Source organism: Halichoeres trimaculatus, unplaced genomic scaffold (assembly GCF_033239565.1).
Source record: "Halichoeres trimaculatus isolate MK-OKI-2021-1 unplaced genomic scaffold, fHalTri1.1 fHalTri1_scaffold_9, whole genome shotgun sequence".
Taxonomy (NCBI): domain Eukaryota; kingdom Metazoa; phylum Chordata; class Actinopteri; order Labriformes; family Labridae; genus Halichoeres; species Halichoeres trimaculatus.
In genome coordinates, this window is record NW_027437188.1 from 7,165,348 (window position 1) to 7,178,507 (window position 13,160).

A 13,160-nucleotide genomic window follows, 5' to 3' on the forward strand; every position below is an offset into this window, starting at 1 on the left:
CCTAATGTGCTGCTGTGACCCTAAATTCACCTTTCACTTTGTAACCCTGCCTGTAGCCTTCGCGCACCATCAGCATGCCAGGGATAAAACCTTATCCGTGATGCAGTTACATCAGAAGCTCCTGAAGGCATGTTCAGAACTTTGAGGGCAACTAGAAATTGGCTGACTAAAAACTAAAAGGAAAAGGTGAAAAAAAATGCACTACACAGAATTGACAAGGGCTTAAAGCATGGTTCGCTCAGCAGCCCTATCTGGCTGTTCTTTGGAAGTTTTGCTGTGTCTGTTTTGAAGTGAAATGGCAGCTGGAGCCAGAGGAGACAACATGAGGTGGCAGGATAAATTAAACCTTTGGGATGGTGTTCATTTGTGAGTGACTGTTCTTTCAGTGACTGCAGCTGCTCTGGGCTCACCTCAACTCATAAAACAGATCTGCAGTGAGGGATCTGATCTCAGGAGAGTCAAAATTGCATCACACTGGGTTGTATCACTATTTCTGCATCTTTGACCTCAAGAAACAAATGTGTGTAATCATTCTTTGCAAGCATCCAGCAGAGCTAGTTTTAAAACTCAGCACCTGGTCTGAGTGGAACAGCAGATAGATACCCTTTGAATATATTATTAACAATAGCCTTAAAGTGTATAACCATCAGGTGGTTGAGAACAGAACCTCCCTCATATAACACATGGATTCAGAGGGTTTTATTTATCAAATGGAGCAGATCACTTTTTCATGAAGGCTTCAAAGAGCAACTTTTACTGAAAGATGGAAACCGATGATTCCTCTATTGCTGCAATAATAGGTACAGTAATAATACATGCAATAATCCTGCTCTTCACCCCTGCATTGTATGCAAAATGTTGTCATCCTGATACTGATAATGATATGGGCCTGTGATGTCATAATTTTGAGTGGACATAATTTTTATTTCTATGTCACTGTTATTATTGTTTATTATTATTATTGTTGTTGTTTTTTGTTTTTTGTTTAAATTTATTTATTTTCTTTGTTTCATTACCATCATAGTGTGGACATGATGATATGTAATGAATACAAATACAGCTAGAGAAGGAATAGGAGAAAAAAAAACAGAAAAACTAAAAAAGGAAAAGAAATTCATTTAATTGTATTGAAATGTATATAATATATTGTACTGATGAAGAAAAATTTTAATAAAAATTAAGTAAAAAAATAAAATAAAAAAAAAACCTCAGCACCTGAGAAAGTCACTGACCCTTGATATTTTTCTTCAACGAAAATAAAAGTCAGAAAAAAAATAGTTTTCACCTGTTTGAGTTGCTTGATGAGGCTGCTGTTCTCCAGATGAGCCTTGAAGGCCTGGATGGTGGCAGCACCGTCTGAGAATCGCCTGACAGGTGAGAAGCGCTCCATGGGGAGATGAAGGGTGTTACAGTCCTTATAGCTGGATCTAAGGAAAGGAGACCACATGGAGCGACACAAACACGGTGTACACAAATACACACACACAACCACGAAGACACAAAAAGACAACAAGACAGGTAACACAGAAACAGTGACACACACAATCAGTCATACAGACAGACAGACACAGATGAGAAGCTCTTTAAACCTGCACAGCTGTGACAAGATTCAATATTTTATGGTGACACTGAGTGGAGGATGAATGAGGATCCAAAAGTCCATGCAACTGGTTTGTCAATCACATCAAGCAGCTCTTTATAAGTTATTTCACCTTCCTTCTGCAGAGACTCTCATGCACAAAGGTACAAAACTTCATTTTTACAGAGCTTTAACCGCTACATAGTGGCCAAACTTTGGATTGCCATTAAAGCTTGAATGTATGCCATGGGTCATTATGATTCAGTCACAGCTGAAGTCAGTGAGGGTTCAGTGTTAAAAATGTCTCAGTTAAATTCACACCATCTTAAGAATGTCATTTACTGGCAACATCAACAATCACTTACAATGAGATAAATGTTTCTGAGAAGTTTTCATTGGGGGAAAAAGTTCCTTATACTTGAAATTTACAACATTCAAGACTAAAAACATTCAAATTAAAAAAAGATTTTCTCATCAAAAATTTTCCCAGCAGACCACAGCATCTGCTTACGAGAACATAGACAGAGCTTCAAGCTTTACACATCTGTTAAAGCTTGGCAGAGCACACTGTCTTTAAAAACAGGCACAGATTTGTCTCTATCACACATCACACTCCAGAAACCAGCCTCTGCCTCACAGTGCATCCAAACCTTCCTCAGGAAAAATGCACCCAGTTTCTCTACAGACTTTCCAAAAGGAGTTTGGGGACTTTTATTGAAGAACACAGCTAAAATTACTGCATGAACAACACTAACACTCAAGAAAACGGCGCTAGTGGAGTATAAGTGCACACAGACTGTGAGCTACTCATACAAAACATCCTCCTGAGCCGTGAATCTGTCACATACCTGCTCCTTCCAAGGTTTTCAGGAGAGAATAAAGAGTTACACTGAGGTCCCGCTCAACAAGGGTGAGGAGTTATGTTTGTTATGTACTACATCCTCTACTTCCAAATCCACTCATGACAAAAAGAACATCAATTCAGCTTGGAGAGTCTCCAGCCTTCACCAAGGTGTGTGTGTGTGAGATCAGCTGTGTGCAAGTTAGTATGCATGTGTGTGAGAGTAAAACAAACACAGAAAGGCTCAATATGCCAAAGTGAGTGTGAATATATGTGTGTGTGGGTGTGTGTGTGCAAATACAACTCGGAGCGGGTGTGTCCCCTCACCGGGTGTGTGTGTCGGGGACCCAGAAACCCCTCTGGCGGGGGCCCTGTGGCCGCTGGGACTCTGCAGAGGGCTCGCCATGCGATGTGCTCATGAGCGCGTGCGTCGTGTGCCGCTTGGAGCGGTTCGCCAGGTACCTGGGCCGCAGGGAGGGGGGAGGACGGGGAGTGAGGGTGGGAGACAGGAAGCAGCGCTGGTCAGCTCTCTGTCCTCATTGGCTAATGGAGGCGGGGGTAGCCCCGCCCCATCCCACCTCTGCCAATGGGCGCCATCATTCATATCATCTTAGCCAATCAGAAAAACATAATCATTACACCACTGATGGAGGTTATAGCTTATGGGTATCCCGCCACCCCACAGCTTCCAGTTCAAGGATTTGACTGGTAGCCGCTTCATTATTGTTGGGTTGTGCAAGCTTACGGGTTAGCAAAGCTGTGTGAGAAAGGGTGAGAAAGTTCTGGGAACAACTTGGCACTTGTTGAAATGAGAAAGATAAAGAAGCTTTCGGCCAAAAAGTTTGAGAGGAAGGAGGGCTCGGTTTGGAGGCAGATTCAGTTTGGAACTGTGGCAGAAGGCACGTGTGCGATGGAGAAAGGAAGAGAGATGGGCAAGCACCACAGCAGAGTGGCCAGCTTCCCTGAGAAAAAGCAGAGCAGCCTTGAGGCACTCACTCCCAGCAACCCAGGACACCAGCGAGGTCAACAGAGGGTGCTGTCTCAAGAGGGCCAGGTCGGGAACCTGGACCAGGAACCAGGACTCCAGGAACTTAACCGTGACAAACTTTATTCATATTAGCTTCCTTATTGAGTAAATTTTTTCTGATAATTCAGTAAATCTTCGTATGAAACTACATTTTTTGTTGCAAGCTCAGCACTGACCCCACCACCTCTGATCAAAAGTTTTGTAGCTGCACTATTGGTGAAATAAAATGCACTACATTATGCAACCCTGACATTTTTCAGGAATGTTACATGTTTTTCACAAAACTGTAAAATTACCCAAAACTTTTTAAAAATATTTTGACACTAAACTGTCTAAATCGAAGTACTTTAACCTTGTGGAGTTCAAACTTTGAGTTCAAACTCATCCCTATGGGTTGAGAGTCACAGGTTACAGGTTCCTGGGAGTATCTGGTTTGGACAGCACCCTGTATAGAATGACCCACCACCAAAAAACCACCATCAAAGATTACCTCTGTACCGCCTCTTGGTCTGGCTCTCCATCTGATCCCTCTTCATCCACCGGGGCAACTGCAGGGATAGGGTGCTGAGAGAAGTAGAGAGTTTCCCAGTGAACATTCCAACAGTTGTTATACCAGGAGAATCCACAAATATCAACTACACAGAAATCAGGATACTCACCGGGCTGGCGACAAGTGGCGAGGGCCCTCGAGGTCTTTTGAGGAGCTGAGCGTGTAGTTGAATGTTGGCCCCACCATCTGATGCTCTCCGACCAAGGGGCCCCATGCCGTTAAGCAGCTGCAGGGTGGGGGGCTGCAGCAATGATTGCTCCTGAAGGAAGAGCAGAGAAACAGGAAAAAAAAAACAGATTTAACATCCTCTTTATGTATCTCTCTAAAGATGTATTGATGACTACTTGGGCAAGCTGTTAGAGCCCTGTCCTGTCCTGTCCGAACACACTCACTGTACCTTGTACTCCAGCTGTTGTGTGGGCTGCAAGCTCTGTGTGGGCATGAGAGTGTGCATTTGGCCCATTGTGGGAGCCAGTTGGGGGAAGGGGGCCTGGGGCACTGCGCCACGAGGGAAACCAGGTGGTAGTTTCTGGAGGTCCTCCTGCATCTCTGTCCTGTGGTGAAGAGACAACAGTAGAGAGATACAGATCAGATACTTTAGCTAAAAACTAACTCACAATGCAGCGTGCCCAAAAACAAACACCTCATACTGGCTTTCACAGAGAACTCCTTCATGTTTAACCAAATATAAGGGAGTCATTTTCAAATGACAAACCCAGGAGCTGGTATAAGGAACAAACACTGCCTAGATAAAATAACTCCATGCTGTCTTGAACCCTGAAGACACTATGCAGGGTTTTCCTTTTGTGTTGATGCTGAGCTAAAGACTGCATTTCCCATGAATACCATCACCTGCTGTTATCAAGGTGTGGGTCTTGCTTGAGGGGCCATTTACACAACAACAGTTTTAGGGTGAAACGCAAAAGTTTTGTTGCGTTTTGGCCTTAGGTGTACATGGAAACGACGTTTCAGCTGACCTAAAACGCAAACTTTTGAAAACAGCCTCCAGATTGGGATTGTTCTGAAAAGCTGCCATCACCGTTGCCATTTTTAGTGGAAACGCTGACGTCATATAACAGGACAACAGTAACGTTGTTACGATCGTCACAAACTACCGTGTTGTGCTTGTGCTGCTCAATCTACTGTATCTACTGTATCTCTTTTAACAAAATGTGCATCTGTTGCTCCACTTCTGCTCTTAGTATTCCCCGATACAGGGCACTGCACCAGGTGATCGGCCTTACTTTACTTTGGTGTAGATCTCCCAAAAGCGGTATCTGGGCAAGACAGTTATAGCGCCAACTACAGGCCTGGCATGCTTTCTACAGCGTTTTCAGTCCATTTCAGTGTAAACACAGATGTTTTTCACTGTGTTTTAGAGTTTTTTTAGAGAACGGGAGCCTGAGAGTGCACTTTGTTGTGAAAGCAAGTAAATGGGCTACAGATCTTCATATTGATGCTCCATTTCTTTGCTGCTTGCAGAGTGATGAGGTAATCAATGTAAAATTACTGTAATGTAACAAAATCGAAAATTTTGTCAACTCCAGTTTTTTGTCCATTGCTGTCACCTCACAAGTGTGGGGAAAAAATGCCTCAGTACTGTAAATATGCACACTATGGATTTCTTTTATCCTCACAGAGTGCACGCTGGATCATATATTTGATCCTTTTCACAGCCACAATACTCTTTTACCTGGCAAAGCTGTGGTTGTGGAGTTTTTCTGTCTTAAACAGTGTTCCATTATCAACTGGAAATTAACATCTTTTGGTGAGTCTTGCAGTAGCAAAAGCTAAGATTAGAAAACTTTGGATTGTGCAGAACGTCTGACCCCAAGCCAGGCACTCAAATTGTGCATGACGAGAGGCCTGACTTGACAACCTGGTCTTATGTAGGTCATTAAGAGGCATTGATATAATTGCGGTGTAATTCTTCTCTGTAGAAAGTTCTTTATTATTATCACCATTATTTTTTTCTTACTACTTAAGCTCTATTTTTTTCTATTTTTGTAATATAAAGTGTATATTTACATTAACTGTACAGAGAGAGTGTGGTTGAACCAGAGTCAAATTACTTGTATTCTTGAGATACTTGGCGAATAATGTCTTGAGAATGTAAAAACAGTAAAAAAAATGAAGTGAATTAGCCTAATGCTCACAACAAGAGTGAGAATCTGTTAATTCCCAAAAAGACACTCCTACTTAGTTTAAACATTTGGTTACTAAGACAATATCTAGCACTTCAGTGTAACAGCTGATTAATGAAACCCATGTGACAATAAAACTGTCGAAGAAAATGAGACGTGCAGATTTTTCAGACTATCTTTTTAAAACTGTAATGGACTGCAAGAAAGATTTCATTATGCGAAAGAAAGAAGATGTTTGTCCATGATAATTACACCCTCTTTAACTGCCTCACAGCTTTTGATGTGTGTTTATACTTTACCTTTGGTCTGGTACCCCCACAGTGTGCCGCCTCATTGAAAGGTAGCGAGCCATGGCCTCTGGAGATGGTTCTTCCCCTTCATCACTGTCCAGTGCCATACTGCCATCCGGCTACACAGTAATTACGGACACAAATACAGTGATTAGTGATGCCCTTTGAGTCACTGTGTTTCATGCTTGTGTGTATATATAGGCAACTATTCTTGTGTACACAACGAACATTTATAGTTAATTTAAGCTATTAAAAAATACTTCAAAGTTCGTGTCTTATATTAATATCCCTGCTGCAATGCAGTAATCTGATGCATTCTGGTGCTGGACAGCATTTGTGAGTCAGCTTTGGGGCTGTGTGAGTTATATTTGGATGTGTGTGCATGCTTGATTGTGTGTGTTGAATCATAGACCATTCCCAGCTACACTGACCGCAGTTAACTGTAGTAGTTATCTGCCAATAACAGACGGACAACCAGGAAACTAATATCACCTAATTTAAATAAACACAAGACAAGAATCTGCTGTTAAGAGTGTTACTATCACTGCCAGGTACAAGGACTTCTTTAAGAGGTGGTAAAAACCTGTTTTATCAGCTAGACTGACTGAATCCATATCAGTAAATGTAGGGGTCAGACTTTAATTTAAACCCACTGAACAAATTTTCTTGCCTGGTCCTTATCAGTCTTGCATCAGCCTCACCATTGACCGCCCAGTGACAGGCTGACGCAACCAGATCAACTCACCTCAACAATCTGGTTCTCTGGGTTGATGAGCTGGACGTGAGGAACAGTCATGCTAACGGGATTACCCTGTGGATCTGTCTGCTGGGCACGCACACACACACAGCACATAAAACACAAACAGACACATAAAGGTCATGTGGGGATTGTGCTACATTTCAATCCCCTTAGTGCGGTGTAAATGGCAGCTGGGATTATGCATATCAACACTGTTCAGTGCACTGACAGCATGATAACTGGAAAGCTAACAAATGAAAACCTGAAGCATCAGGTTAAAGTCTGCTGAACAAAATAAAGAAATCAAGCTTATCACTTTTATAACACTAACACAGGGTATATGCTAAAATCCTGAGGTTGATCTCAATACCTTTTTAAGACTTTTTAAAAAACCTTTCAAAAAAATCTAAGACTTTATCGCGACTTTGCCTTGTTGTTGACAAACCCTCTTTAATGGTTGTAGTTTGCATTTTTACAGAAATTATGTAAGCTGGGAAGGAATGAAGCTTGAAAGAATAAATGAAACTAAAGGCAGGTTGCTGGAAAACCCCACAACAAGTAACAAGACTTATTCGAGGCCAACTTGCTGAAAAAAAAGGAGGAATTATTTCATCATTATCAAAATTTAGGAAATATGCCTGAGATTGTGTGATTTGCTTTAATGTTGTATTTAATTTTGCTTTTTGAAACTAGTAGTGACATCAATTTATAGCTGGTGTATATTCCTCTCACAAACTTTATTGTTGTATCTAATTGTTATTAGAGTCTTTACGTATATATTTTATTTTATTCTTTTCATTTTTTGTATTTTTCTGCTGACTCTGTCAATTTCTGCTGTGATCACAACAATTTCCCAGTTTGGGATCAATAAATTAATTCTATTCTACTCTACTCTATTTTATTTTATAACTTAATCGGCTGGAAGAGGACAGTCGTGAGGAGTAAAATGAATATTCATGGATATTTTTGGAGCCAAAGCTTGAATACCTCTAAAATTAATACCTCATAAAACCACAATTAAGACTTTTTAATACTTTTTAAGGGCCTTAATTTTCCCAAAATTGATTTATCAACTTTTAATACTTTTTAAGACCCCGCGGACACCCTGTAACAAAGCTCTATTTATCTATCTCATCCACATTCATTTAACATAAAATAAATCCATGGTACACACATCATGGAGTGTCACAAGATCATTATTTAACCTTTAGCGGATACACTAAAACACTGGTGTAAAGTAGTCACACATGGACAATGCATTACCTGTACAGCGTTAAGAGGATAGCTAATGGAGCGTGGTGTGGGAGGTGCAACACGAAGGGTCTTGTGTTTCTTGAGGCGGTCAGCCAGCAGACTGTAGATGGCACTGTAGTGATCGTATGCATCTGTTTGTAAAGACTAGAGGAGGAAAAAAGGCAGAAGAGTGAACCTATGGCGAATCTCTTGGTAAAGCCAGTTGTGGAAGTTAACTTTAATATCTAAATACATCCGTGCACATGTGAGCTACATATTTGACTCCAACCTGAAGTGTGCGCTCTCTGTCCAGGCCCATCTCAGACATGGCAATCAGCACCTGCTCATTGATGAGCTCTGTCTCCCTCTCCGTCTTGACTTGCTCACACTCAGCTATCAACTGAAGGAAAGAGAAGAGTACACGAGGTTGATCAACTGTCAAGGAAGTGTAATGACAAACATGTAGGTTCAATATAACTCGTTAGGGATCGACTCAGCTCTTAGTCTTAGAATTAATATAAAGAGAGGCTTTTTGCAGTGGGCCCTTTCCAGGAAACCAGCAGAGTTTGAGAAATATCCACGCTGTTAGGTTCTCACTTCATAGTACACTCTCTTTTTCTTAGTTAACACCTGTGTCCACGCTACTATGGTGTTTTAGAGGCCTTAAACTAAGATGTATGTTTTGAATGTAGCAACCTAGATTTCCTTTTGAAAATTCCAGTGTTACCGCAGAGCGCCTTTCATGACAAAGCCTTTTTAAAGTTGACAGTTTGATGACCAAATTTATGCTCCTGTAAGTCTTATATCTAGTACTTTTATAAGCTCAGATGAAGCTTTATGATTACAGGTGTGCCTGTTAACAATAATATGTGTTTGCAAAGTATAAGTAAAAGGTCATGGACATAGAATGCCAGCCATGTAAGACGGTAAGTGTGCCCAGCAGAAGGTCTCTGTCATATCCTCCTGACTACCAGAAAAAAAATATTGTCTAATCACAAAGATTTTAAGATTCCCCTAATCTTTGTGAGGTTATTAGAATACTGAACACATTTTTTTTGGAAAAAAAAGTTTTTTATATTTCAGATATTATGTATATTACTAGTATATTACAATGCTAAAATACAGTAAAAATTATTCAGACAATGTTCAAATGTGTTGTTAAGAGTCCCATATAAAATATGCCACCAAAATTTCAAGCAAAAATTTGCTTATTAAAAAGTTTTATACACTTACTTTTCATCTTCCCATACATTGCATTTCCACTGATGGATGCCATTTTCCTTAATGAAAAAAGGAAGGTAGCAAAGCCCCACCCCTTCACATTTGGTATCATTGAAAAGCCCCAAATGTCTTCTGTAGATGGCATGAGGCGTTTATTCAGTAGTGTGAAGTAAGTGGAAGATATCTAGGTTTACAAATGTCCTCCACAGAGGACAAATTTGAACTACTGGTAGTCAGGAGGATATAATGTCAAGGAAGTGTAATGACAGGCAGATGGAAGGCACACGTGTGAATGTAGCCTATTCTTCACAGTAAATACCAAGTCTGTAACACGTCAGATAGATGAAAAAATTATTGTTTTTATGCTGCAGTTTTTTGTGCTGAATAACCAAACAAGATATAACATGTCATTTAGTAAGCTTAAGAGGTGTTGATACGAGGACAGAGCCAGGCTCACTGCTCTCTGTGTCCAATATCTGTTCTCAACCAAAAGTTTCATATGAAATGGAGTGCTGAATGAAATATAGAAAACATACTTAATATGTTAAAACTCTTTGTTACCTGTTAAAAATTAGGGATGTCCGGATATTACATTTTCACTACAATACCGATACTGCAGCATTCAGTATTGGCCTATACCGATATTAAGCCGATACGATATCAACATTAAACATGCATACTTTTATTACTTATTTTGTAGTATGTCTGTCATGTTGGAAAAGGCTTGATTAAGTGATATTATTCAAACAAAGAACAGTAGTCAGCAACAGTAGGTATGAGGGAAAACTGAGATTTTAGATGCATTCTGATACAATACCGATACTTGGTTTTTTGCTGATATCGGACCGATATCCGATATCAATATCGGACTGGGACACCTCTATTAAAGATATTAAAATGGTCTACATAATGAGGAGCCCAATATGAGCATCACTGAATTTGAATTTGATGGATCGGATCAGAGTTTTGATGCTTAAGTATTAAAACAAACTAAGGAAAGTCAGGAAGTAAATTAAATTGGAAAGAAAACCACTTTGCAAATTGAACATGTGACAAAAAATCATACATAGGACAAGCTATCTTTGTCATGAGACATTAAGGAGATGACTTAAGTGAGAAAATTATAACAATAGCGAACAGACACAAAAAGGAGATAGCATGGCTAGAAATTAGCTGAGTGTGAGAGTCTCTTTTCAGAGGCGACTGATCATAATTAAACTTCAGAGGTATCAGCTGCTGATCACTTTAAGGAGAGTCTCACCCGGTCAAAGTCTGGATCTGGATCTCCTTGTCTCATCCACTTGTTCTTACATATCTGCTCCATGGTCAACCTTCTGCTGGGCTCCAGCACTAACATGTGTCTGATCAAGTACTCACAGTCTGAAATGACACAAAAACATGCAGGTGCACTCAAGTTAGAAAAGTAAAGCACTGTATAACAGAGCAACGTGACTGTTTGGAAAACCCACAAAGACTACATTAAAAGTAACAGCATGACTTCACCATTTTTCCCCACTTTCTTTTTTGGCTGTGAACGTTGTCATTTAGAGACAGGATGTCCAATTAGACAGGCTCAATAAAAAAAGTGCCCCTCTGTATTTTTATAATTCTCAGAAAAGCCACAGTCAATGGCTCTGTGTAGACCACTGTGAGAGCTACAGAAATGTTTTAACATGCATGTTGTTGTTTTATTCAGAAGATAACAGAGGTACAAATTTTAGGGACAATCCTGCCATTTGTCTGACTCTAATCTCCGGAATAAAAAGAGGTCGCTGTAACAAACCAATTAACAGTACTGCCCAAAAGGCAGGGGATGACAACTGCTTCAGAGAATAATAAACCTTCATCATAAAAACATCTGATTCGTAAATGTTGTAAAGAAGAACACAGATATTGAAGCTCAAAGGTTTCCACGGCATCATCTGGTGAGGAAAACTCAGAAAGAAACTTTTGTTTTTTCTATGAGATAACCCCCACATGATACCTTTGATAGCTTCCTCTCAGCCTACAGGGGTGAGAGCCTGATTCAAAGAACATAAAGAAGCCCTTCACAGGCTGCATGGCTCCTGGGCAGGAAAGAATCAAGAGACTTCCTGCACTGATTAAAGCTTGGACGGAGGAGGCAAGTTAAGACACAGGGGATGGAGTAAGAGGTGAGTCCTACCTGTGGACATAAAGAAGGGGATGCGGAACTTGCCACTGAGGACACGCGCCCGCAAGTTTTGTAGAGTGCTGCCATCGAAAGGAAGGGCACCGCACACCAACACGTACAACACCACACCTAAGCTCTACATGGAAAAAAGACAGAAAGATTTAAACAGAATACATATTTTCCAAACAAAGCAAAAGAATTTTAATTATCAATCTAACTGTAGTTTATATTTTAGAGCACTTCGAAGACCAAATAATATTATTATATAAATGGGCCAAACGCACACCTAAAAGTCCACTTACCCATATATCTACTTTAGGTCCGTCATACTCCTTGCCTTCAAAGAGTTCTGGTGCAGCATAAGGGGGACTGCCACACCATGTCTTCAACAGCTGTCCTCGAGAAAACAGGTTACTGAAGCCAAAATCTGACAGGAGGAGAGGAGACATTTATTTAGTATCATCACTTTCTTCAGCAGCACAGCCAAAAGCTCCCAAAGAGCATGTTGACACATGCCTTCGCCCACTCAGCGGGACAACCCAAAACCACTACATTAAGTTTCCCACCCATACACATTCTTTAGTGCACACATATTCACACACCTGCGATTTTGATGTTGAGGTTGTGGTCCAGCAGCAGATTCTCCGCCTTCAGATCTCTGTGGACGATGTTGCGGCAGTGACAAAAATGGACAGCTGCCACAATTTGCTTGAACTTCTTTCTGGCATCCTTCTCTGCCATGCGCCCATGAGCCACCAAGTGGTCTGTACAAACACACGACATACAGTCAAGACATTTGTCCCAGTCACTTGTTTGTTAAATCCAGATAAAGGATATTTAGCTGAGGAGATCACAACACTATTCATCATAGAGCAATGCAAACAGGACTTTCTAATCTATTGGAAAATGGACTGATGGAACAAAAGAGACAAGACATGACTCAGAGTTTCATTTGCCACTTAACTGTACAAATATGTGGCACAAAGTTAAGCAAGAGCAAACATGTAGAGCAAACAAACTAATCATGATGGGTAAAAATAAAACCACCCAAAAAGCAAAACAAATTTAACAAAAAAAAATCTGTGAGGCTGGAATTTTTCTCAAGTAAAATCACAAAAAGGGTCCAGTCATTTGTTTGAAAGACTGCTTTCTTGCAATTTTTGTGAAATTTTATTGTACTATTAAAAAAACAAGAGGATTTCACAAAAAAGAAGAATCCAAAAAATATCTTCATCATTAAATCAGAGAGAAGCAATTAAAAAGTTTGTCTGCATCCGGTCAACCATGTGCTCACTCTTACCAAATATCTCACCACCACTGGCGTACTCTGTTACCAGATAGATCATCCTCTCCGTCTCCATCACCTGAAAACAGAAACAAACTG

At 40.4% G+C, this 13,160-nt stretch overlaps 1 protein-coding gene across 3 annotated transcripts in view; it reads right to left on the reverse strand.

Annotated features, from left to right (window-relative positions):
• Nucleotides 1-13,160, reverse strand: part of sik3 (SIK family kinase 3) — a 51,591-nt gene that overhangs the window by 16,778 nt on the left and 21,653 nt on the right. The window contains exons 3-16 of one of the 3 annotated variants that reach the window (XM_074679136.1): nt 13,077-13,140; nt 12,379-12,540; nt 12,079-12,203; nt 11,789-11,912; nt 10,886-11,004; nt 8,693-8,803; nt 8,434-8,568; nt 7,177-7,254; nt 6,441-6,550; nt 4,395-4,551; nt 4,107-4,256; nt 3,938-4,011; nt 2,748-2,882; nt 1,286-1,427 (exon numbers count right to left, since the gene is read on the reverse strand). In XM_074679136.1, the coding sequence (XP_074535237.1) occupies nt 1,286-1,427; nt 2,748-2,882; nt 3,938-4,011; nt 4,107-4,256; nt 4,395-4,551; nt 6,441-6,550; nt 7,177-7,254; nt 8,434-8,568; nt 8,693-8,803; nt 10,886-11,004; nt 11,789-11,912; nt 12,079-12,203; nt 12,379-12,540; nt 13,077-13,140 (1,686 nt within the window). Of the gene's footprint in view, nt 1-1,285; nt 1,428-2,747; nt 2,883-3,937; nt 4,012-4,106; nt 4,257-4,394; nt 4,552-6,440; nt 6,551-7,176; nt 7,258-8,433; nt 8,569-8,692; nt 8,804-10,885; nt 11,005-11,788; nt 11,913-12,078; nt 12,204-12,378; nt 12,541-13,076; nt 13,141-13,160 lie in introns of all 3 variants that reach the window. The other 2 variants (XM_074679134.1, XM_074679137.1) reach the window with 2 other exon arrangements.